The sequence below is a fragment of the Tupaia chinensis genome, unplaced genomic scaffold (genome assembly GCF_000334495.1).
Source record: "Tupaia chinensis unplaced genomic scaffold, TupChi_1.0 Scaffold144171_1, whole genome shotgun sequence".
NCBI classification, from domain to species: domain Eukaryota; kingdom Metazoa; phylum Chordata; class Mammalia; order Scandentia; family Tupaiidae; genus Tupaia; species Tupaia belangeri.
Genome location: NW_006204027.1, coordinates 1,116,776 through 1,140,758, shown reverse-complemented (window position 1 = coordinate 1,140,758; position 23,983 = coordinate 1,116,776). Strand labels below are relative to the sequence as shown.

The 23,983-nt window shown below is 43.0% G+C and overlaps 1 protein-coding gene across 3 annotated transcripts in view; it reads left to right on the top strand.

Annotated features, from left to right (window-relative positions):
• Positions 1-23,754, top strand: part of SKAP1 (src kinase associated phosphoprotein 1) — a 318,226-nt gene extending 294,472 nt beyond the window's left edge. Inside the window, exons 12-13 of one of the 3 annotated variants that reach the window (XM_006166116.3) lie at positions 19,179-19,287; positions 23,215-23,754. In XM_006166116.3, coding sequence (XP_006166178.1) covers positions 19,179-19,280 — 102 coding nt within the window. In that variant the 3' untranslated portion in view covers positions 19,281-19,287; positions 23,215-23,754. Of the gene's footprint in view, positions 1-11,951; positions 12,134-19,178; positions 19,288-23,214 lie in introns of those variants that run through there. The other 2 variants (XM_006166117.3, XM_006166118.2) reach the window with 2 other exon arrangements.
• The last annotated feature ends 229 nt before the right edge of the window (positions 23,755-23,983 follow it).

Sequence of the window (23,983 nt, the reverse complement as noted above, 5' to 3'; positions counted from 1 at the left end):
GGGATCAGCAGTTGGCGTAATGGCTATGTCTCTGGACTCTCATATAGTCTACCACAGTTCAAGTCCCAGACCCAGTGGCTTAAACTCACGCCGGGTACATGTGCGTGCATGCCCACGATCCTGAGAGGAGAATGGAGAAGAAGGGACTGAGGCTTGGCCATCCCTCCTGGGGGGTGATTTCTCACTTTCTGTCTCTCTCTGTCTTTCTGACAAGCACACGCACCCTAAAGTCCTCTCAATATGCAATCAATATTTACAAACATGTTTTTGAAATAGTCACAATTTGCTCTTTAATTGTTGAGTATGTGGATTCCATAAAGGAAAATTGAAAACCCACTGTATTACTAACGATCATTTACTGTTTGTTTATTCTGTGAATGTTACTGCCTTGGACAAGGGTTTGTCTTGGTTTGAAGCTCTTTAGGAAATAGACGAGGTCTGACCTAAGGTACCTTTCAGTGGTGCCAATGAATCAGGCCCCTTTAAACAAGAACCAAATTCAGACCCAACCCTTTGTAAGAGACTAGGCAGCCTGCAGGCCTTGCTGGGTAAGAGACAGCACAATCTCCGAGTGATTTCTCCTGGATTCCTAACTCAGCACCATGCTAGTGCCATTTCGGTGCAGCTCTAATACACCGAGAATAAATTGGAAGCAAAGAAGGGAGTGGACATTGGCCTGATTGGTATTTCAAATGCCCGAAAGCAAGGTTTGCTGTGTAATAGAATTTGTGTACATTACCACGCTGGCATTACAGGGGTAATCGAGTTATCCACTCAGGTGTGACCAGGCCTCTGTTTGCCCAGAGCCTGCAGGTGAACAAATTAACTGTTTACATTGTCTGGAGGTGCCTGCAGCAGGAGCAGGAAAGAACAGAGCCAGACTGTCTGCTGGTCCTTCTCTCTGTCATGATTATTTTGTTTGTTTTGCATGTCTTTTGCCTTTGTTAATGGTTTCTCACTGGGGGTCCCTTTCCTCCAGTTAGAAGGCTCTGTGCGGTGACCTGTCCTGCTGTACAGAGCTGTCTGTGGTTACCGTGGCTATCGTAATTTTAGGATATCACAAAGAACAGGGGGAAGGAACACCACCTGTATTTTTTAAACCGACCCTTCATCCCTTTCGCCATCACTAAAAGCTAATATCAGCATTTACTTTAGTGAGAATGCCTTGCCACACTGGTTCTGTGGTCTTTCTCCACTCTTGTGGGAGGTTCTGATCCATTTTCACGGCTTACCATTGTAGTAGTATGCATTTCTTCCCCAACAAGCTACACCAGCTGCCTTTCTTTCCCCATGGCGCTAATCTCTGCATATCAGAGGAGGCAGGAGAAGCTAGAAGCTCTGAACTTTCCCTTATAAAGCTCCAGTTAACACTGGTGTGGGGAGCATTTCAGACTAGATGTCCCTTTATTATATTACCTAACTCAGTAAAAGTCTGTGGATAGGACAGAACCTTTAAAAGACCACCTAATCCACTCCCTTGACTCTAAGAAGTACCAAAGAACCAAGTCCCACAGAAAAGCCACTCCCATTCCTGTGGCTGTTGTCTCCATCCAGAGTTCAGTTATTCCTACGCTCTGGAATTTTTTCTCAAATGGCTCCTAAATCCGCTCCATATTAGTCCAATCTGGCTTCCTTTGCTGGAGTCAGTTACATCCTGCAGCCTGACTCTCACACCTGGAGGGACAGAACTGACCCTAGTTAAGGTCAATCCAGGAAAACTATGTCAAGAAAGCTCCATTTTACTTTTCTTTCTGACCAGTAGACACTTTCTTGGGCAAGAAAGACCTGTGGCTTGGGGACAAGGAAGTGTGTTTCCCTGAGAAACACAGGATGCACCTGTGCACATCTCCATTTACCTGGACCCGTTTTCTCACCTGCGAAATAAGAGAATTGTGGGACCAGCAGCTAGCGTAATGGCTGTGTCGCTGGATTCCCACGTAGTCGACCGCGGTTCGCGTCCCGGACCCGGTGGCTTAAAACTCACACCGGGCGTGTGTACGTGCGTGCCCAAGATCCCGAGAGGAGAATGAGGAGAAGGGATTGCAGCATGGCCATCCCCCCTGGGAGGTGATTTCTCGCTTTCAGTCTCTCTGTCTTTCTATATCTGGCGAGCGCACGTGCCCTATAGCAAAAACCCCTCCAAAAAAGAAAAAGAAAAGAAAAAAGGAATAAGAGAATTGTCTTGGATGTTGGATAACGGCTGAGTCCTTCCACTACAAACATTCCTGTTCTAAATATGGTGGACCTGACGTTACACAATGGCTAAAGAAGTTCTACACACACACAAAGAAAGGTTTTAGCCTTACTTATTCATTTTAAACATACAAAATTTACTGGATCTTTTGTGTTTAACCCTCATAAATGCATCTAGTTTCCCCTTCCCTTTGTTAGATAGAAGTAATCTGAAAGAGTTGCAGGGTGGGGTGTAGGCTGGAGAAGACCCTGCCACTAGATGGGGGAGCTAGGTGGAGGAGGCAGGGAAAAGGATGACAGATTTAGACCTGGGTTCCCACTACTCACTCCCTCACTCCTACTTGCTTTTTTTTTTTTTTTTTTTTTAAATTACTTATTTTGGGGACCAGCAGTTAGCGTAATGGCTATGTTGCTGGACTCCCACGTAGTCGATCGCGGTTTGTGTCCTGGACCCAGTGGCTTAAAACTCACACCCGGCGCGTGTGTGTGCGTGCCCAAGATCCCGAGAGGAGAATGGAGGAGAAGGGATTGCGGTGTGACCATCCCCCCTGGGGGGTGATTTCTCGCTTTCTGTCTCTCTCTGTCTGTCTGGCTAGCGCACGCACCCTATAGCGAAAACCTCTCAAAAAAAAAAAAAAGAAAAAAAGAATTACTTATCTTATTTTTTTTATTATTATTATTATTAACATGCCATAGGGCACACGTGCCCACCAAGAGAAAGAGAGAGCAAGAAAGAAAGTGAGAAAGCAAGCCACCCGGTCTGGGACTTGAACTTCAGTCGGCCACATAGGAGTCCAACACCTTGACCACCACACCACCTGCTGGCCCTCACTGCTGTTTTTTAATAGTCATGATCCAACCTTGAATTCCAGAATCCTAAGGCCAAACTCAGGAGAATTTTTTAGTCTTGCCTTTGGGCAGGAATAATTCCAAGAATAGAGCTTTTGGGTCATCAGGAAAGTTGTGACATATTTTTCTATGCAGAAATGCATCCTGACTTTCCCAATGACCTCGTATTTATCCTTTAAAAAAGGGGGAAGGTATTAGCAGATGGCATAATGGTTACATTGCTGGACTCGCACATGAATGACCATGGTTTGAGTCCTGGACCCAGCAGCTTGAACTCAGGCCAAGCTTATGTGCGTGCATGCCCAAAATCCCAAGAGAAGACTGGAAGAGAAGGGGTTGCAGCGTGGTCATCCCCCCTGGGCGGGATGGGTGATTTCTCACTTTCTGTCTCTCTGTCACTGTCTTCCTGGCAAGCACATGCACTCAGTAGCAAAAATCTCTCTCAAAAAAAAAAAGGTATCACCTGAAAAGATGACTAACTGGGCAAGAAAGATACATCCCATAGATAACCAAATGCCCATCGCCTGTCTTGTTCTTAGGGAAGCGAGTAAGCACCAATAACAGATGGGTTATTGATGGGACCCTGGGCAAAAAATCTCGCTAATCCTCAGTTTCCTCATCGGAAAAAATCAGAATAATTTCTATTCATAGGGTTGTTGTGATGCATGCATCAGGAAATTTGTGTCCCTGATGTTCTTTGAAATGGAAACTATTATATCCCTCTCCCTTCCACTGATAATAAAGTAAACCTTTTGGGTTGATTTTGGGTGTACATACTAGGAATTCAATAAATTATTGATCAACTGAGAGAGAAAGTATCTATCTAGAACTCTCATAGAGATGCTCGAAGGCACAAGAATCTCTCAGCTGGATGTAGGAAACCACCCAGTAAACAGGCCTACATGGAAATTCATGGTGCCTCTCCTGGTCTGAGTGCTTGTCACAGATATCCAGTAGATTCCTCAGATTGCTCTGCACGGACAGGCCAGAGCCATGTACCCATGCTCCAAATCAGTAACCAATGGCATCGTCAGCAGGACACCTCCCGCTGACCTGCCCGGAAACACATCCATACATTCCTAGGCCCCATGCAGCTTCATGCCCACTTAATTCACTGAGTTCCAATTTGGGTCTTAAAATATATTAAAGGGAGATTTTTAATAACGAAGCAGATCTGTGCATCCAGCGGATGTTCTTGCATTCCTTTTGGACCCAGATATTTCTGAACAGCTTTTTCTGGTGTGGGACTGAGCCTCCCTTCCTCCCGGGAGCCGGGACACAGCTCAGGCCACAGCGGGGTGTTTAGCGCTCTTCAGTGGCTCCAGATTGTGGCGCTGGCGCAGGTCTCCTCAAACGTAACCGATGGCTCCTGAGAGCCTGCCTCTCGTAAATTACTTCCCACGATGCCGACGACCACCGCAGAATTCAAGTTTGAATAGAGCAGGAAAAAGGTGTTTGAAAAGCCTGTTCACTCAGCTGCATTTTAATTTCCTTTTCAATCTTGTCCCAATTAATTTCGCAGAATTAATCTCACAGAAGCAAACTCGGCAGCATTGAGGCTGCGGTTTTAGTGTGGCGGTCGCTCTGCCTGAACGTGAAATAGGAGCTAATATAAAAATCCATCTGCTGTGTTTGAAATACACGCCGGCTGCCGCTCAGTCCTGTCTGACATTCCAAACATCAACAGCGGGGAAAAGTGATTTGGGGGTTAGTGGCCATCAGTACTTGGCAGGAGTTCAACAACAGGTGTACTCCAAAAATCCATTCAGCCTGAGCACCAGGCATGACAGGGCAGGTGCTGAATCACCTTCCATGCGATAATGCTGTGCCCTGGCTTAGTTCCTTTTATCTGAGGATCCCAGGGCCCTTTCATGGACCAGTACCACTCCTATCACTTGGAAGTGGGAGAACAAGAGGGAAGAAGCACTGTTTGGATGAGTCACAAACTCCAGCTTTCAGAGAAGGGGCCTTGTCTTCCTGTTCTAAGGTCTCTCACTGGGGAACATTCTTCCTGAATAATAAAGGTGCTTGTTCTATTATGTGACATAACTCTTAAGTAAACACCCACTTAAAAAAATAAACCTCCTGTTCCAGAAGTAATTTATGGTGGTAAATGAGCTGTCTAGCAGATATGGGCAAATTAAAGAGAAAGAAAAATAAACTCTGAATTTACTAAAAAGGAGAAGAGGCATTTGAATAAAGTCTTCCATTTAAGGTAAACCCAGTGGATTCGGGTTATGTGCCCATGAATTGGTCTAAGATCTTGACCAGCACCTTATTTCCATGGAAACCAACCTTGGAGCAACAAGTTGAGCACCATGGAAGACTTATCCTTACATAGTGGCCCAGCTGGGGTGGGAAGGGATTCCCAGGCCCCAAACATGTTAGACTTTGAGTCTTCTCTGCTGATGGAAACTAGGGAACCTTACAAAGTCATTTGACATGGCACGCACTTGGTGCTGTCAGATGGCCACAGGCCATATATGAACAACCGTGGACAGAATTTGTTACCCTGGTTCCAAATCCAGCTTCTTGTCATCGGAACGCAGCATGGCTGTCCTGGCACACCTGGACTGTATCAACCTAACGGCCTGTTACGATGGGATTTAGAAAACCTGTTTTACTTCAGGTACTCCCTCAAAGGGCTACTTAAAGATTGTAGACCTTTCCCCTCCTGTGACCTCATCTTCTCCAAAAGGGATATATATGTTGCAAAAATTAACTGAATGTAGCAGTGCTTTCTCTTTTAAGTGTGCTTAGTTGAATGTGACAACAACCCTCGTAAAAACAAATAAGTTAATTCCTTAAATTGCTTTAAATGAAAGAACTTTTTTTTTTTTTTTTTTTTTTTTTTTTTAATTTCAGGGCTCTGAGGGAAAGGAGGTGTTTGGTGACATCTAGTGTCCATTTAGGACTTCCTCAGGCACCATACCCTCTGCTTGGCTGAGTGGGGGATGGGCAGGGGTTATTTGGGAGATAATTTGGGGTTGGTAAGTGGGGAGAATATAGGCCTGGGGCACAGGCTGCCGAAACAGTGTGATGAAACTGATCAATGCCTGTCAAAGAGCTATTATTCACCTCTGACCTAGCGAAAAGGGGTGGGTGAGGGGATACCATTGGAAAATATCTTTTCTTATTTATGACAGTACAAAAGAGAAGCAGAAGCTGTCCCCACCGCCCCATTTCATGTTAACAAGCAGGTCAACACTGTTCTGTGATGACGAAGATGATGATGATGATGGTGTTTTCTCTCATTAATAACCCCTATGGGAGGTTATAGAGTTAGGAGGATGGGAATGGGATTTGGGGTCAGCTGGAAGGCAACGGTCATACACCGGTCAAATTCAGTGGAGGCCATTCCTTTCCCCCAGACAGGAACCAATCGTCTAGAACAAACCCTGGCAGCCTCATTCCTTCCAGGTAATTTTTATAAATGAGGGGACACCCATTCCAAGGGAGGACAAAAGGGAGAGGGTGTTCATGTGTGCATGCATATGTGTGCATGTAAACCTGCTAACAAGAGGTCCAGATGCACATCAGCCCTGTCCTGCAAACCCTGGTCATTTATTATAAAACCCATTTTTTAAAAAAGAAACTAAAATTGGCGTTTTCCTCTTTCATCCTCTTATTCCTAAACTGTTCCTCTGGACAGAACACTTCACTTTGTACACACACACTTTTCAGTCAGGTGTAAAGTCCCAGACCAGATAATTAACTACAAGGTCCAGACACAAATGTTTATCTAGAACCATATAAGCCGTGGCAGGGTTAGGTTAATGCTCAGAATCACCCGATGCTTTACAAACCCAGTGTAAAAAATTCCAGCCATTTATTTTGCAGTGAATTTATAACAAATGCTGTTAAAGGCTTCGTCTTTTGACAGAGGTAATAATAAATTCACTGTTAAAGACGGTAGTTTAATTCCTTATACCTCCAATACTGCACAGAATAAACCATATTCATCACTGAGTAATTTTTTACCACATAAATCTTTAAAACTAACCGGTGAAGGCTGTTGAGACTGAAATATTGTGAATTTATTAGATATGCCCATGTAGTATTGGATTCAGAGGTTTCCATTCGAATATATTATGGGGAAAATTTGTGTCTTTAACTGTGACATTCCCTCCATTTCCCGCCGCCAGTATTATAACAAGCAGCTCCTCCAGAGTCAACTGCACGTTTATTAGACAGAGATTTAGTAATAAACTCCTCACTAATCTGCCAAAGAGGCTAGATGACATTTCGGTGAGATGCCCTATTTAAAAGGAGTCGCAAAAGCTTTGTTTCTGTGTAATTATTTTCTCAAAAGGAACTCAGCCTCCCCAAACCTCTTCTGCCTGTGCTCCTTGGTATTATATAGATTCAGTTCGCCAACCAAACTAGCAAAATATTGAAGCAAATTATATCCACATTGGAAACATACAGGGCAGCAACATCTATGCCGGTTGTAGGGCTCGTTGGGGGGATTGGAGCTAATTGATTAGAATATAGAAAAGCTGGAATTTGCAGACATTCACAGATATATGGTATTTAATAGAAAGATTATATTGCTCTCTCAAACTAGAAATAATAGACAGTGAGTTCAGAAAACTTGCTATCTAAAAACTTTTATCTCAACACATGACACATTAGGACACAATTAAATCCTCAGGTTTGAACAAAAACTCTTTTATTCTGTCATATTAATTTTGAGTGAAAATATGCAGCTGATAGATGGAAATATTCTAAACCTTTCTTATGACTTGCTAGTGAATTGACATTTAAACTAACCAATTGATTATATCAAATTGTAATGTCCTCTCCAGTTTCATTAAGGAAACATCAACATTGCTATAATAAAAAATATTTTTTTCTTTTAAATGCCAAGATGTGTGTCATCTTTTTAGCAAAGAGATTCAGTGGCTTCTTGGTTTCTACTAATATCCTGTATTTGGGAAGAGTTCCAAATACTAAAAACTTCCATGGAGTGTTGTGAACTTAATTTTTTAGTGACATAAAATCACATAGGTTTCTAACTGTTAAACAAAGGAGAAAAATCTCTTGGCAGTACAACACTGTAGCCCATCAGAATAATTGTTAAAAGACAGAACCCGGCTAGAAAGATAAGCATAATACCAGCAATTAATATTCAGCATTTCACATTATAGTCAAGAGGATGTGTTTTTCTTTGTGATGTGTCTCATAAGCAGAGAGTGTTGGGAGCCAGATTCTGAGCTCTGTCTTCTTTTTGTGCATGAGGATTAAGGAGAAAAAAAACAGTGACAACAATCCTGCTCCATCTGTAAATGAACAAACATCTTGATTTTATAGCTGTTTGCTTTGTAAAACTGAGGAATGAAACAAAAATTACTGGATGCCTAAGTAACACTTTAATTCTGAATTCATTTACGCTGTAGCTATGTAGTTGTCACAAACCATAATGCAGTATTTAATTAAAATAACAGAAGTGCATCTAGATATGTCCTGGGGTAGCTATCACCAAATTATAGTCTATGCCATCGTATTTTATTTATGAAATGGCAGATTCTAAGGTGCAACGAGGCTGATACAAAAGCATAAACATTTAAACTTGCATTTTTAGAAAGCCTCCTTTTTTCTTTTTGTCCTGCTACATCTTTAAATTTTTTCTTCCTTCTATCTTTGATGGGGTTGCGGGGTATTGGTGGGATTGTTTTGCTGTTGATAAAGGTCTGTCTAACTCTTGCTTTTCAACTATTGACCTCCTAAGTCTTCTGGCTGTGAAATCCCCGTCTGTTGTCATGGAAAGGCTTGTGAGGTTCACAGAAGCCACAGTAAGCATGAGACATCTTAGGCGGAACTTGGACGTGGATTCCAGGAGGGTAGGAAAAACCCAAACCTTTTCAGACTCTCTGTCTGTTCCCACGCAATCTTCCTTACACCTTTTTTCCCCCCACCTATAAATACTTGTTATAGTTTACACGCTTGCTTGCTCTACTTTGTGGATGTTCACATGCAGACATACTGCTCCTTTTCATAAACGCATAGCATCTATCTTACACGCACCCACCATCTATCTCCTCCTTCACATTGGCTGTCCCATCCACCTCCTTGTGTGCAGAATTATGTTCGGCAAGGTCCCGATTTATAGGAAATAAATAATGAAAATGGAACGGACTGGGAAAGATAATCGAAACATTCAAATTGTTATTTTTCACTGTACTTTACACAAACAGAACATCTATAAACACTTAGAAACGGTGCTGGCTGATTCCTAAAAAGCAATACCTTATATGGAACATTCTGACCAAATGGGTCTCTATATTGTGTCTTTCCTGTTTCATCTCTCCTGCTTTTCGATGCTCCAAAATCGCACCATGTTTAAATAGTAAACAGTGACCTGTAATTGTTTTCAACCTTTCTGCTTCTTATTTATCCTGTCTATTAGACAAGTTTTTGTCATCATTTATCCTCTATAAAATAATTCTAAGAATTATAATGCAGAAACAATCATTGCAATCACCTTTTTAAAGAAAAAAAAAAAAAAAAAAACCTTGCAGTTGCTGTATAAAGACATTCTTATAATGGTACCATTGGCGCATGGCCCAATCCTACAGCAAGGGTCTTTTGGAGAGAGGGTTTCTTCTACACACTTGTAATTATTTTAGCCCCTTTCACAGGTCACATAAAAAGTTAATTTCAATCGCTGCTAATTTCCGTCCAACAAGAGTGCGGTACTTTAAACCACCCAAAATAATTGGATTCAAAACAAATTTAGGAAATTGAGTGTGTTAGAAAGCAAATAAAAATATCCTTTTGGTAAGGAGGAGGGTGAAAGTAGTAAAAATGGCCTTTTTTTCTTCCTTCTTTCCCCTTCACAACTTTGCCATTAAAGTTGCACCTACAGCTAGAAGTTTGTCCGTGAAAAATGGTCATTTTGTTTCTCTGCTCAAAGAATGTTATTAAAATGCTAATTTAAAAGAAAAAGGAGTTAAATATCTAGCGATGGTGCATTCTAATTGCAACCATAATGAGCTCTCTAAATGTGCGTGCCCCTGACACACACAGAGCATAAACAGCAGTAAACAGATCATTAGTACCCGCGTTCATTTATTCTGGCGACCTTACCATGACCCCACCGAGGGTAGGGTGAAAAGCAGGTGGATCTGGCTGTGACACCCCCTAGAGGGATCCAGGAAATGAAGCTATAAGCGGTTGTCATGGAAACGCCTATGTGTGCAGATGATGTAACACACCGACAGGCTGTAGGGCTCCGCAACTGGGACGTTGCCTTTCCCTCGCTGGAACAATCTTGAGGATTAAATTATTCATTTCTTTAATTCACAAAGCAAAAGGAATCCTAATTTCCTTGGTGATACGCAACTCTTCCATTTGTCTAGAGTCTGGGACATGACATCTTATCCCCTCTTTCTCCTGAATGTACCCTAGCTTTCTACATTGTAGCCCCTAATCTCTGGATCTGGCAAAATCCAGTGGCAAAAGGAAGTAGAAATCTGACACCCAACATCTGATGCTAACAGAGATCTAAAGTTTTAAACCATAATTAATAATATAGACAGTGTCCTTTCCTGATGAGGGCCATGTTGACCAGGGACTAAATTTATACGAGATGGCTTTGTTTACAGCATGGCATAGTCAGGGTTGACCCTGGGAACTACCAAGTCCTTACCGATGCTGGAGTATAAATAGGAGAGAGGCACCAGCCCCAAATGCACGCATCACCCTAGCAAGATGCAGGAAAATGAGATAAGAGAAAACAAGCATCTGCTCCCCCACTTTCAGGTCCCATTGAGAGAATCAAGATTAATAAAAATAATTCTGTGGAGGATGATTCCACTTTATCCCACCCTGTTTTGCACCAAACAACCTCAATAACCTTACAGCAACAGTAGAATAACTTTTCTTTCTTTTTTTTTTTTAAAGGAAGCAGAAAAGATGATCTCTGGAAATTATTTTAAAATAAAAGATCTCCTGGCCCGCGCCTCCCCCACCCCCCCTCCCCGTTGCACTTTAGATGAACCTGTGATATTGTAGCAATGGCCCTTGAAGTGCAGTGGGGAGGTGATTTAGGAGAATATTAAAGGCAATGTGGAGATTCAAGGCGCCTCTCTCAGGGAGATCTGGAGAAATACGCAGCACAGATGGGCCGAGCAGATTAAACATTTCCGTCACATTGTTTCCAAATTGTGTTGTGGTGCCTGAGGCTGGTACTGCGGTCAGAGCAAAACAGAGCTGTGCAGAGCTGCGAGCTGCGCAGTTTATGGAATACATATTAATACACTCGTCTCACATGGTATCACAATTCTATCAGCTCCGAAATGGTGCTGTCTCTATTGTTTTTGAATGCTGCACTTGGCACCTTGTTTTCTCCCATCTGCAAAGTGTTTACCTTCCTCTTCCCCTGTCTCTCTTCTTTAGGTAAAGTTCAGGTTGTGTGTTTCTTTCTCATTTCTTTCGCCTTCCCTCGCACTTTCATAGCCTAGGACTTTACTATCACCATTTTGCCTTTTGCACACATTTCCACCAACCACATCCAGTGTGTGCACAGGCCCTACATACCTCCCTGGTCTTGACTTGATCATCATCCACTTGCGCCCTATTCAGGACATAAACTTCACACTCGAGACTGAATATTCTGTCATTCAAGTGCTCTCCATCTATTAAATAGATGACACATTCCTATTCTCAGAACATTCAGCTCTGAGCTAGGGGGATCACTTTGTAGATTTGTCGCCATGACCCCCCCACCCCCAAACGCTTTCTCTGACCACCCTGGCCATTCCGTTTTCTCTTTCTTACACTCACGTACCTTCCTCTGTATCCAGGCCCATCAATCTTCAGGTTAGCAAGTTCCCTGAAATGTAACAATAAATAAAACTGGTTCAATTGAGGCAAATTTAATGATTCGTTTTTATTATGATTTATAGACCAAAACTCTGAATTAATGGAAAAAGAGAAAACGATTGCCAAGAACTTAAAACACAATGTAGAACAGACTGGAGAAGCCGCCAAGCTACTCGAGGTTTCGGCCAAGCACTAAGCTTCCATCCTTTTAGGATCCAACACCACTAATCCACTGTCTGACCAACTGACCATTTCCTTCCTCTCTCCTTATGGAAAATCTCTTCATAAAACTATTTGTGCTAAAAAGTTGGCACCTGTTTGTCTTTGGTGAATAATTCCTGTTCCCTGCCTTGTTTTTCTCAGCAATTGGAAGGGTTCTGAATTGGAGCCCTCAATTTACTTAATAATTTATGGTATCCCAAGAAAACATTCAACTTCCAAAACTGGATTTTAGGTGGAGAAAATTTGTGGCCAAACCAGAGTAAAAAATAATGATGTTTTTGGCTGATCCTGGGCCATTACAGTCCACTCTATTTAGGAATTCAAATGTCCCCTTTTTATTAATGATATCGTATGATTGCACAAGCACTAATAGGAGAAATAAGCCATCATAAACCAATAATTTTGTGATCGATTGGCCTTTCTCATACATATATCAAGCATTTATTGATCTTTTGTGTTAGGGGCTGATTGATTGTTCTCTTGAAGAGGAATCCACTTGTTTATAAGCACTGGTACAGCGAACTTTGATGGTGAAAAGACAAAAACATATTAGACATTTTCTGGGAATCTTGTTCCATAGTCTTGGACCCCAACTCAATGTGAAAAAAGAATGTTTCTATTAGGAATATTCTCAGGGGAAGAGACAGTGTCAAGCATCTTGATCCAAAAGCCATCATGTGGATTTGAATAGAAGACACCCCGTTTAAGTCGTAGTTAAAGAGTTGGTGCTTAGAAAAGATAAGCAAGCTTAGCCTTTGGAGAAAGAATGGACTCTGAAGCTGAAGGGCTGAACTTTAGGAAACCCAGCATGGAGAGAACAAGGATTCTTGATTCTCTTTTATTGTATTTTTTTAAAGGGGAGAGGGTATGGCTACACTGGGCCAAAATACAGATCCAAGCCATAAAGTCCATTGTATTTTCCCCCTAGAGTGCTGGTTGGTAAACTGTGGAGAGTTCATAAGCCCTTTGAGAATCTTATGAAAGGTCTGGGCCTCATCCCAGGCATGAGACCTATGTACATGCAGAATTTTACACCAATTTCAGGGAGCCCAAAGATCCCTTCCTATCCATCCATAGACAGGCCAGGGGTTCACAGACACCAGTTTAAGAATATGTGCCCTAGAGGATGGTGAGTTCCTTTTGCTGGAACAGCCTTGGATTCACTGAGCCTAGAAATTGAATTTTCATCCCAAGACAGGATGGTCATTCCAGGTCATGTCTGTGCTACTCCAGGGGAGCCATGGAAGAGCTTATACAAATAGGAACCAGCAGGGAGGAGAGAAATTAAAATGTAGCAATCATGGAGTAGGGGTATTTAATCTCTTTTAAGGCTTATGATAGGCGCCTGCTGGTTTCCCCCCTGATATCCCCTGACACCTACTGACAGGGTATTTGCAGCACCATACAGGGACTCAGGGCCCTGTGACAGGAGGAGCACTGAGGAGGTCCATGATAGTCTTGAAACCATAAACAGCAATAGGAAACCACTGGAGGCAGAGTCACGCTGTGCAACATGCCCGTTGTTGGTGGCCATACTGCTTTTTGTTTATAGAATTTGCTGTTCTTTTTATGGCAGGTTTGGTAGGGCTTTTTTTCCTTGTTGATGGAGATTAGCAGCATAAATTCTTTTATGGCAGTGTGCAGTCCCCATAAACACGTTGGATTGTTGCTGATGGTGAGCACTGCGTCTATTTCAGGTTCACTCATCACTCTGCTCATCCAAGCCAGTAGCTTCTCCAACCAGATAATGGAGTCCGAATAACCAACTTTGAATTTTAAGACTTCTTAGTTTGGAATGGGGGTGAAGGTTCAAGGAGGTGGGAGTAAGGTTGATATTTAGAGAAACGGATGTTTAATCAAGCCTAGAAATGTTTATGGTGAGAATGCACCACACCCTGTACTTCCGTTGGACTTTTTTAAGAGCTTCTTATATTTTTATCTAATGCATATTCAATTAATTAATGTGTGTAATTAAAATCTCAGCTCTGCCATATACAGTATATGGAGAGTTACGAAATGGAGAGTGGATATAAGGTCAGTGCCCGAACACTGTCACGCGTAGGTGTATACCCTCACCTTGAAGGTGGTGTTGATGATTTCAAGTCTCCTGGGAGCCCCTCAGCATTTTTTCCAGTTTCTTCAAACATCTGGGCAAAAAGAAGTCAGACTTTATGGAAGACATTGATCCTAGAATTTCAGTTCTCTCTGCCATTCTAAAACTGAAATCTAAGAATCAGCAACTTAATAAAAATGTAGTAAATTAGCACCTCTAGACAAGAGCAGAGTTCATTGAGAGCTGGGGTCTGCCTGACTGAGCCAGTACTCTCTCCATTTTAATAGTTTAATAAAAATTAGCATAATTAACGAACATCTGTATGATCCAGAGTGGTGCAATTTGGCACTTGGAAACGAGGGCTTAAACATGATTGCTGTGAGTTTAATGTTGTTTTAATTCTTTTTGGCACTGTGCAGTGAAATAAACGTTTGGTGGTGATAGTTCTCGGCCGGATCTCATTTGCATTTTTCTCCCTTTGATTATGAGCAATTGTGGACTCCCCAGCAATTCATCAAAGTAGAAATTATTTTAAAATACCTCGTGGTGTTCAGACTGGGCTGGAGCAATGCATGGGGGGTGGTAGAGGGAGAGAAGACTAGAAATTTTCCATTCATGCTTTAAACAACTCAGCCCTGCAGCCCTTCTTGGGTATCCAGCCAAGGGATGAAATCTGGAAAAGATAGTCAGATCCCAGGACCTGTAGGTGCTTTGATTAAGCTCCCAGGCTCCCACAGCAGGGTACATATGGTCTCTGAGACTGTGCCATCCTCCTTATACTTCTGCCTGCTCTTTTGTTTTGAAGGGCAGAGAGTTGATTTCACTCATTTCAGTTCTCACCACCATGGTGACGCTACTGCATCTGCAGTCGGCAGGGTCAGTGTTCCCCTCCAGCAAAAGCGAACTGACTGGGAGCTGGTGCCCCGCTGAGCCTCATCTGCTTTCTGTTTGCATCCTCTTCAAGTTGGCAGGGAGCACCTTCCCGAGGCTTGGTTCCTACTTCTGGCATTATGGCTGAAGGGGAGGAAGGGGGTGCTGTGAAGTACAAGTCAAAGTCAGAGGACTTGAACAGTCCCTAGGGAGTGGCTGATGCCTTCTCTGCGCCCCTGTAGGCAGTGAAGATGGCAGCATCTGGCAGGTAGAAGGCCACACGTCACACGTGCTCAAGCAGGTTGACACTGATCAGAAAACTGTCGGACCACATTGTGCTCACCCTCTGCCTGTGAGATAGCAGAAGAGCTAAAGCTAGTTTTTATATGAGTTATAGTAAGAGAGGAAAACAGTATGTTTCTCCTTCACAGCAAGGCCTGGTAGATGTGGACATCCCAGTGACTCTGAAAACACATGGCATACTGCAAGAAAACTCAAGGCAGAAGTTTCTGTAACTTTGGTGTTGCAAAATGGACACAACATAACTTGTGCCAAGAAAAGCTTAAAAATGCTCTGATAGGCATAGGCTACAGAACTCTGGGTAATTTCCCAGAAGACAGTGCAAGCCACCGGGAGAAGTTGGCCTGGGGAAGGGAAGGAATGAGAATGTGTGGTGTATAGGAAGAAGTTGGTAGACAGACATATCAGGGGGTTTTTTATATAAATTTTTTAAGAATTATTTTTATTTAATTTTATTCATTGTCATTGTTGTTTTCAATTATTTATTTAATTTTATTTATTCATTCATTTATTTTAATTTGACCAGAGAGAGAGACACACACATAGAGAGAGAGAGGGAAAGTGAGAAAGCAGGCCACTAGATCCAGGACTCAAACCATGATCAGCCATGTGGGAGTGTCCAGCGCCTTAATCACCACGTCACCTACTGGTCCCATCATTGTTTTCTTTTTTCTTTTTTCTTTTTGAAGTTGACCAGGGAGAGAGAGAGAGAGAGAGAAGGAAAGTGAGAAAGCAAGCTGCCAGGTCCAGGACTCAAACCATAGTCAGCCATGTGGAAGTCCAGCTGCCTTAACCACCACACCACCTGCCAGCCCCAGGTTTTTAAAACTAAATCTTAAAAAGGCAACTACCTGGTCCCAAAGGATCTAACTCATAAGACTTCTTGTGCACTTGAGACACTTTTTGGTATTTAAGGAGTCATTTGGGGAGACTGTCTCCAAAGACAATTGATCTCTTTCAGCCGCAACCAGTTCAATCACAGGGCACTGTCTTGGAGTTAGTTATAACTAAATCTGCTCAACAGAGAAAACAAATTCTTACTGTCCCTTTATCTTGTCGTAATCTCGATTGGTAAGTTTTGGCCCCTCTCTGTGCTGGGTGTCTTGCTGAATGCTGAGAACACTACAGCAGACAGCTAACAAGGTCCAGCCCTCAGAACTTTCCATCTAGCAATTGGCACTGAAGAAAAACAGCAGGTTGACCCAAGGCAGTGTGACAAGCCCTTTTCCAGGGAAGCTCGGGGATCAAGTAAGTTGCCTAGAGATCAGGTAAGTTAAGAACTGAAAAGTCCCCAGAGAATGTGAGCAATGAGATGACAGGAGACCCTGGAGAGCCGGTGTAAGCAGTGATGGAAGCAGACACTGCTCAGGGTGGCTTGAAGAGTGGATGGAAAGAAGTTGGAGCATTAAGGGCAGTCAAGTCCTCTGACGAATTTGTGAAGTGGAAGTTGGCATGCAGTGGGGACTATTTAATCGTTGTTTTCCAAACTGAAAGAAACTCGAACACATTTCAGGGCTGATGGACAGAGCCATATACATTAGAGGAAGAGGCCAGTCTCCACAACATTTCATCTCTAAGAAAGAAAGGGAGAGGGTTACAGGGGTGTGTTGGGAGGGATAGTTGTAAACCAGGGGAGGGATGCCCCCACACACACTCACTTTAATAAGGAAGGCAGACAGTTGTCAGTATGGGTAAGTCCCTCCTTTAGTGGCGGGAGGTTGATCAATCTGTTGGCTCTGTCTCTCTCATTGACGGTGGAGAAGAGGTCGCCTGCTGAGGGGGAGAGGAAGCAGCAGAGCTGGAAGAGGGGAGGTAACACCATCCACTAATGCTAGGGACCTGAATTTTATGAGCCACCAACCTGGTTTGTTTCTTTTCTTTTTGTCCTCGTAGAAATCAGCAGCCAGATGTGCAAAAGAGCAAATAGTTAGCTCTGTGATACCCTCAACCCAGTGGAATGTGTGACACTTTCTTTCGATATCTTTCATCCTAATATTATTTCCTTCGGGAGAAAGAAAACATTTTCTGGTCCTTTTAGGAACAATCCCATAATGTTCAATACCTACTGTACTTTTGAGAAGCTCGGCTGCATTCAAGGAGCTCCACCCTCAACCCTATGACCACCCCCCTTACACCCTCTTTTAAACCCTCAGCTCCTTTCTCCTTTGCCCCTCTCTGTGGTACGTATATGCTGCCTGTGGTTATGGATGGTACTCATCAACCTCCCCCAGCTCCTAGGGAAGGAACCTAATGTTCAGAGCACCTACTACGCTTTCAGTTGTTTTAACTTCAGTAATGTCACTTACATCCCCACATCATGGGGAGAGGGGAGATATTATGCCTAGAGAGGAGGAAGTTAAAGCTAGAACCTAAGGTCACTTGGCGACTAAAAGACCAAGTGGGAATTACATCTCAGTCTGTCTGACTCCAAAGCCCATTACTCCATGCTATAAGCTCCCAAAGAGCAAGCAATGCTCTGATCCATCATTATATACCTCATGGGAACTCAGACAGCACTTTGCACATAGAAAATGCCTGATAAACATTATTGATCTGAACTATGACCTGACCCCTTAAATATCTTTAGTGTTGTGGCATTTTAGTGTGTGCCCCCAAGTTTCTTTGAAGAACCGTACCATTCTGTTTCCTTGAAAAAAGTGCTCAGTAATATTTAGCCTTGTGATTCTATTTACAACATAAGACTATGCAACTAAACTATATCTGCTATAGTGAAATTTTGCAAAAAAAAAAAAAGTCAAATTAGTTCATTTTTAAAGAATTATTTTATTCGGGACCAGCAGTTAGCGTAATGGCTATGTCACTGGACTCCCATGTAGTCGACCGCAGTTCGAGTCCTGGACCCGGCGGCTTAAACTCACGCCAGGCGCGTGCGCGTGTGTGCCCAGGATACCAAGAGGAGAATGGAGGAGAAGGGATTGCGGCATGGCCATCCCCTCTGGAGGGTGATTTCTCACTTTCTGTCTCTCTGTCTCTCTCTGTCTTTCTGGTGAGTGCACGCGCCCTATAGCAAAAACCTCTCCAAAAAAAAAAAAAGAATTATTTTATTTAACTTTATTTATTATTATTATTTTCCAGTTTGATCAGAGAGAGACAGACAGCGAAAGTGAGAAAGTCACCAGGTCCTGGACTCGAACCACAGTCACACATGTGCGAGTCCGGCACCTTATACCACCACATCACCTGCCAGCCCAAATTAATTAATTATTTTTAAAAGGTTGTGATGAAACCATGAGTGCTGAGAACACCCAGCCCTGGGTGGGAATGCACAAGACTAGAAATGAGGCTGGGGAAGCACACCCTTCGTCCAGAATATCTCTGGGCTCGGTCACATCGGGGTAACAGAAAACTCTACCAAGAGCTGTTTCTTCTCTATGAGTATATGGAATAAAGGTGTCATGGATTCCCTAAACTGGAGCCATGTGCTTCACAATCTTGCACAGAATATTTCTACTCTAACAGTTCCACATTATAATGGTGCTGTCTGTTTATGTCCTTGGCTGTCTCACTGGACAGGGACTAGGTAAGAACTGTTTCTTTGGTATCTTCATATCTCCATGACACAAAGCTTGTTAACAAAGAAAGTCTATCCAAATTATTAAGTGTTTTTTAGGTTCAACAACAGTATCACTTGTCCTAAGTTTATATTCTGGATAAGAAAATGGTAAACTTCTTATAGGTGAGTTTTTCAATTTGATAATCCCATCATGGAATTATCAACGGTTCATGCTGATGGTACCAACAAAGAAAACCCCACACACAATCTCCTGTGTGATCACTATAATATTACAGATGAACAGAAGTAGGAACAAATTCCACTGGAAACTATGCTCTTTTTGTCTTTCAGGAGTATAACATGTATGGCTGGTGGGTTGGAGAACTGAACAGTATCATTGGGATTGTTCCAAAGGAGTATCTCACCACCGCCTTTGAAGTGGAAGAAAGATGAAGCCCAGGTATCAGAATCATTGTCGATGAACTGCCTGTTCATTGAGTGAAATTTCTTTGCCATGACTACATTTCTCTGTGAAAGATGAGTTGCTGGGAAAGTAGCTTTTCTTCATTCCTAATAGTAATGTTAATGATTCACCATTGAAAGAAAATGGGGCAGCTTGTAGCCTGGGGGTTGAGGGAGCCAGATCCCACATGGCTGAACACTCAGTTAGAGTCTCAGACCCAGGGGTTTGAAAAACATGTAGGCACATGTGTGTGCACGTCTCAAATCCCAAAGTGATAGAGAAATGGAAAAGAAAGGTTTATGGTATGGCCACACCTCATTGGCAAGTGCTCTTTCATCTCCTTTTTTTTTTTTTTTTTTTTAGGAATTATTTAATTTTTAAATTTATTCATTCATATTTTTTTTTAATTTGACCACACACAAACACACACACACACACACAGAGAGAGAGAGAAAATAAGCCACCAGGTCCAGGATTCGAACTGTGGTCAGCCACGAGGGAATGTCCAGTCCTTAATCACCACACTACCTGCTGGTCCACCCATCTCCTTCTCTTTCTCTCTCTCTCTCTGGTAAGTCTGGAATTGTTCTTTCCTTAATTCTGGAACTGTGCAACTTAGAATTAGGTTCAACTAAAAGTAACCCCAAAAATAAAATAAATTTAAAAACAACGACTTAGTTAACACAGAAGTTTATTTTCCTCTTCTGTAAAAATCCGGAGGTAAGTGATCCAAGGTTTCCAGGTTCCAGGTACCTTCTCTTTTTGCTTCACTGTGTGTGGCCACCATTCCCAGGGTTGCTTCATGACCAAGATGGATGCTGCCACTTCAGCTATCCTGACTGCATCCCATTCAGCATGAAAGGTAAAATGAAAGTAGAAGGATATACCCTCTTCCTTAGGGACACTACACAGATGTCGGGCACACCATTTCTGCTTACATTCCATTGACCAGAAGAAGCTTCATTTTAAACAGCCCTATGTCTGGCTTGAAAGCATTTAAATAAAAAATAATAAAGAATGGCTACTGGGAGACAACTAAATTTTTTTGCCACAATGATCAACCTGGGTTTCTTATCCCTACCTCTCAAATCCAGGGCACTGTTTCTCCAAAATTCCCCCACATTGTAATATTACGGACCAAGATTAGGAATCCAGTATAAGAATTCCTTTTTTAATTGCCAGAGGGTGCATGTACTCACCAGAGAGAACAAGCGTTCACCCTCCACAGTAGGGCATGATCACACCACAATCCTTTCTCCTCCATTTCTCCATCCTATCAGGATTTGGGGCACACATGCTTACACACTCAGTATGTTTTTTCAAGCTTCCAGGGCCAGGATTAGAACTGCAGTCCGCCATGTAGAATTTGGTTCCTATACCTAGTTCTTAACTGCTGCACCATGGGACCAGCCCCAGTATGAAGTTTCCTATGGAACATGTCAGATTAACTTTCTTTTAATTGCCAGAGGGCATTTGTGCTTGCCAGAGACAAAGAAAAAAAGCATCCCTCAGTGCAGCATGGTTACACCACAATCCCTTCTCCGTTTCTCCATCCTGTTGAGATTTGGGGCATACACATGTACATGTCCTGTATGTTTTTCAAGCCACTGGGGCCAGGATTCAAATTGCAATTAGCCCAGAGGGATTTGGCCCTCTTAAACAATAGGCCTCAAATTCACTTTTTAGTAAAAAATTAATATGGTATGTGTTTTATGAGTAAGAACTACACTGTGCTTTAAAACAGTGAGAGTGAGTGCTTGGATTGGGTGAGATAACAGTGGTAGACTGGATTTGTTTAGAAGTAGGATGGGGGAGGGAACCAGCAGTTAGCATAATGGTTATGTCGCTGGACTCCCACGTAGTTGACCACGGTTCGCGTCCTGGACCCAGTGGCTTAAAACTCACGCCGGGCACGTGTGCGTGCGTGCCCAAGATCCCCAGAGGAGAATGGAGGAGAAGGGATTGCAGTGTGACCATACCCCCTGGGGGGTGATTTCTCTCTTTCTGTCTCTATGTCTCTCTCTGTCTGTCTGGCGAGCGCACGCACACTATAGCCAAAAAAAAAAAAAGAAAAGAAAAAAGAAGTAGGATGGGGGCCAGTCAATGGTACAGAGCTTAAGGTGGCTGGATCCCACTTGACCAACGGTGGAGTTAAAGTTCTGGACCCAGTAACTTAAAAATCATGCCGGGCATGCACAAAATCCCTAGCAGAGAATGGAGGAAAAGGGACTGTGGTGTGCCCATTCCCTCTGGGGTGGTGGTGGTGGTGATTTCTCCCTTTCCCTCTCTCTTTCTCTCTCTTTCTCTTTGTCTCTGGCAAGTGCACATGCCCTATAGCAAACTAAAAAAAAAGTAGGATGGCGGGCCAGCCCCATTGCCTAGTGGGTCAGGGAGCCAGATCCCACATGGTTGGCCACAGTTAAAATCCTGGCCCCAGCAACTTGAAAAAATGCCAAGGATGAAAAAATGAAGAGGTTGCAGTATGACCACACCTCATCAGGGGTGCTTTCTCCACCTCCGTGTACCCTCTAGCAATTAAAAAAAAAAAAAGTTAAAAATATTTTAAAAAGAAGAAGATGAAAGAATTGGCATGGTGGTGGAGGGCACTGAAGACTAGCATGAAGTTGCTAGCTCCATCTTGCAGCCTGTAATAGAAGCAGCCTTTGCTGTGGATGAAGGATGTCACAGTGTGGCAGTGATGCAAACTGTCCTTGGAGCCTTCCTACCAGGGCCCACTCTGGTGTGCAGCAGCAGTTGAGTGAATCCATTTAGGAGAATGCATAACTATAGGTCTTACTCTCTGATGTCCTTGGACAGCCATGAAGCACCAGCTCAAGTCTGACTTCATGGTCAAGGTTTGACTTCATGACTTTGAGGAGGAGAGCGCGTGTCCTGGTCATGAGTGCAGAAGGATTGGATTTTTCTGTCAAATCAAAATAATTCATGCGACTTTACTTTGTTATTTATTTAAAGATGTCTGGCTCTTCATTCTCTTTGATCCAACAATTCCACGCCTATGACTTTATCCTATACCACTCTTTGCACACATGCAAAATGATATGCATGCAGGTTATTTGCAGTAGCAAATGACTGGAAGTGACCTAAATGATCAGGAGAGAGTTAGTCAAGTAACAAGTGCATACTATGCAACAGTTAAAAAGAAAGGGGGGAGACCAGCAGGTGGTGAGGTGGTTAAGGCGCTGGACATTCCCACATGGCCGACCACAGTTCGAGTCCCACACTTGGTGGCTTGCTTTCTCACTCTCCCTCTCTCTATATTTCTCTGGCAAAACTCATGTGAAAATAAATAAATAAATAATTCTTTAAAGAAAAAAAAAAAAGAAAGAAAGAAAGAAAGGGAAGCTGTTACAGAATATATTCTGAAGTATGTTGTTAAGTTTTTAAAAAGTAGCAGGGCCAGCCCTGTAGCCTAGTGATTAAGGGAGCTGGATCTCATATGACCAACCACAGTTCAAATCCCAGCCTCATTGGCTTGAAAAACATGCTGGGTATGTATGTGTGTATGCTCAAAATCTCAACATGATAGAGCCATGGAAGAGAAGGGATTGTGACATGGCCATGCCCCTTTGGGGATGCTTTCTCCTCTCTCTCTCTCTCTCATGAGTGCACACATTCTCTAGCAATTGAAAAGTGGGAGTGGAGCAGAGGAAATAAAGCAGCAAAGAAGGATAAGTTAAATTTGCCCCCTTTGTATAACAGTGGAATGGAGACTGGCTACCTGTTTATACATGTATGAGGTATTTTTAGAAGGGGTTAGAAAATTATAACATTGGTTGCCTCCAAGGACAGAGAAACTGCATAACTGTGAGACAGGGTAGCCAGGAAGACATTTCACTCTGTGCCCTTTTATACGTCTATATTTTCAATCATAAAAGAAAAATTCATCTATTTTTCCTCCTTTAGGAAACGTATTTTCTCTATCCTGCCTCCATGAAGACACAGATCATCAAGAGCTTTTACTCCCCACTCCTGCCACCTCACCAACACCACGGACTCCTCTCTTTATAGAAGGGACCTAATTCTCTGTCACCTTATAGTGCCTGTAAACCACCAGTAAGACGGGTGGGACGAGGCATCTTCATCACACCTGCTACTAAACCAGCCCCGTCATAGCTCAGCCCGTCTAAACGTAGTCACTCACCCACATCTGCCTTTTCCACGGGCTTGTCACAGAGAAGGTGAGAGAGACGGGAACCTGGGGAAGAGGAAGTTGCTAGTTGTTTTGGCGGTTTTGAACAGCACAAATAAAGTTCAGATTTGGTTTCCTGCCTTGTGTGATGGTGTTGAGTTCCTTTTTGTCATGGTTTCAAACTGTGGGCTCCAGGGTTTTTCACAGCCTCCAAACAAAGTGGAAAGGGACAGGGAAGAAAAAAAAAAACAGAAGCCTAGACAGAGGAGACTTGGATTGCCTTCCAGAATAGAACCCTCTCTGGTACCCAGGTCTGCTGGTTTCTGGTTGGCTACTTTGTTGTTTTCCATGTGCTGAATCTCTCTTAGCAGAGACAGAGCTGAAGTAGGGCCAAGAGTCAGCACACTGGAGAGTTCCTCTTCCACCTGGGGTTAGATACCAGCCCCACTGGGTCCTGCATGCCAGGTGTGAGGTAGGGGCTGAGTTAGTGCTCTGGGGAGGGCTCCTGCTCACAAGGCTCCGTTTCCCTTTCCTGTTGCCTGT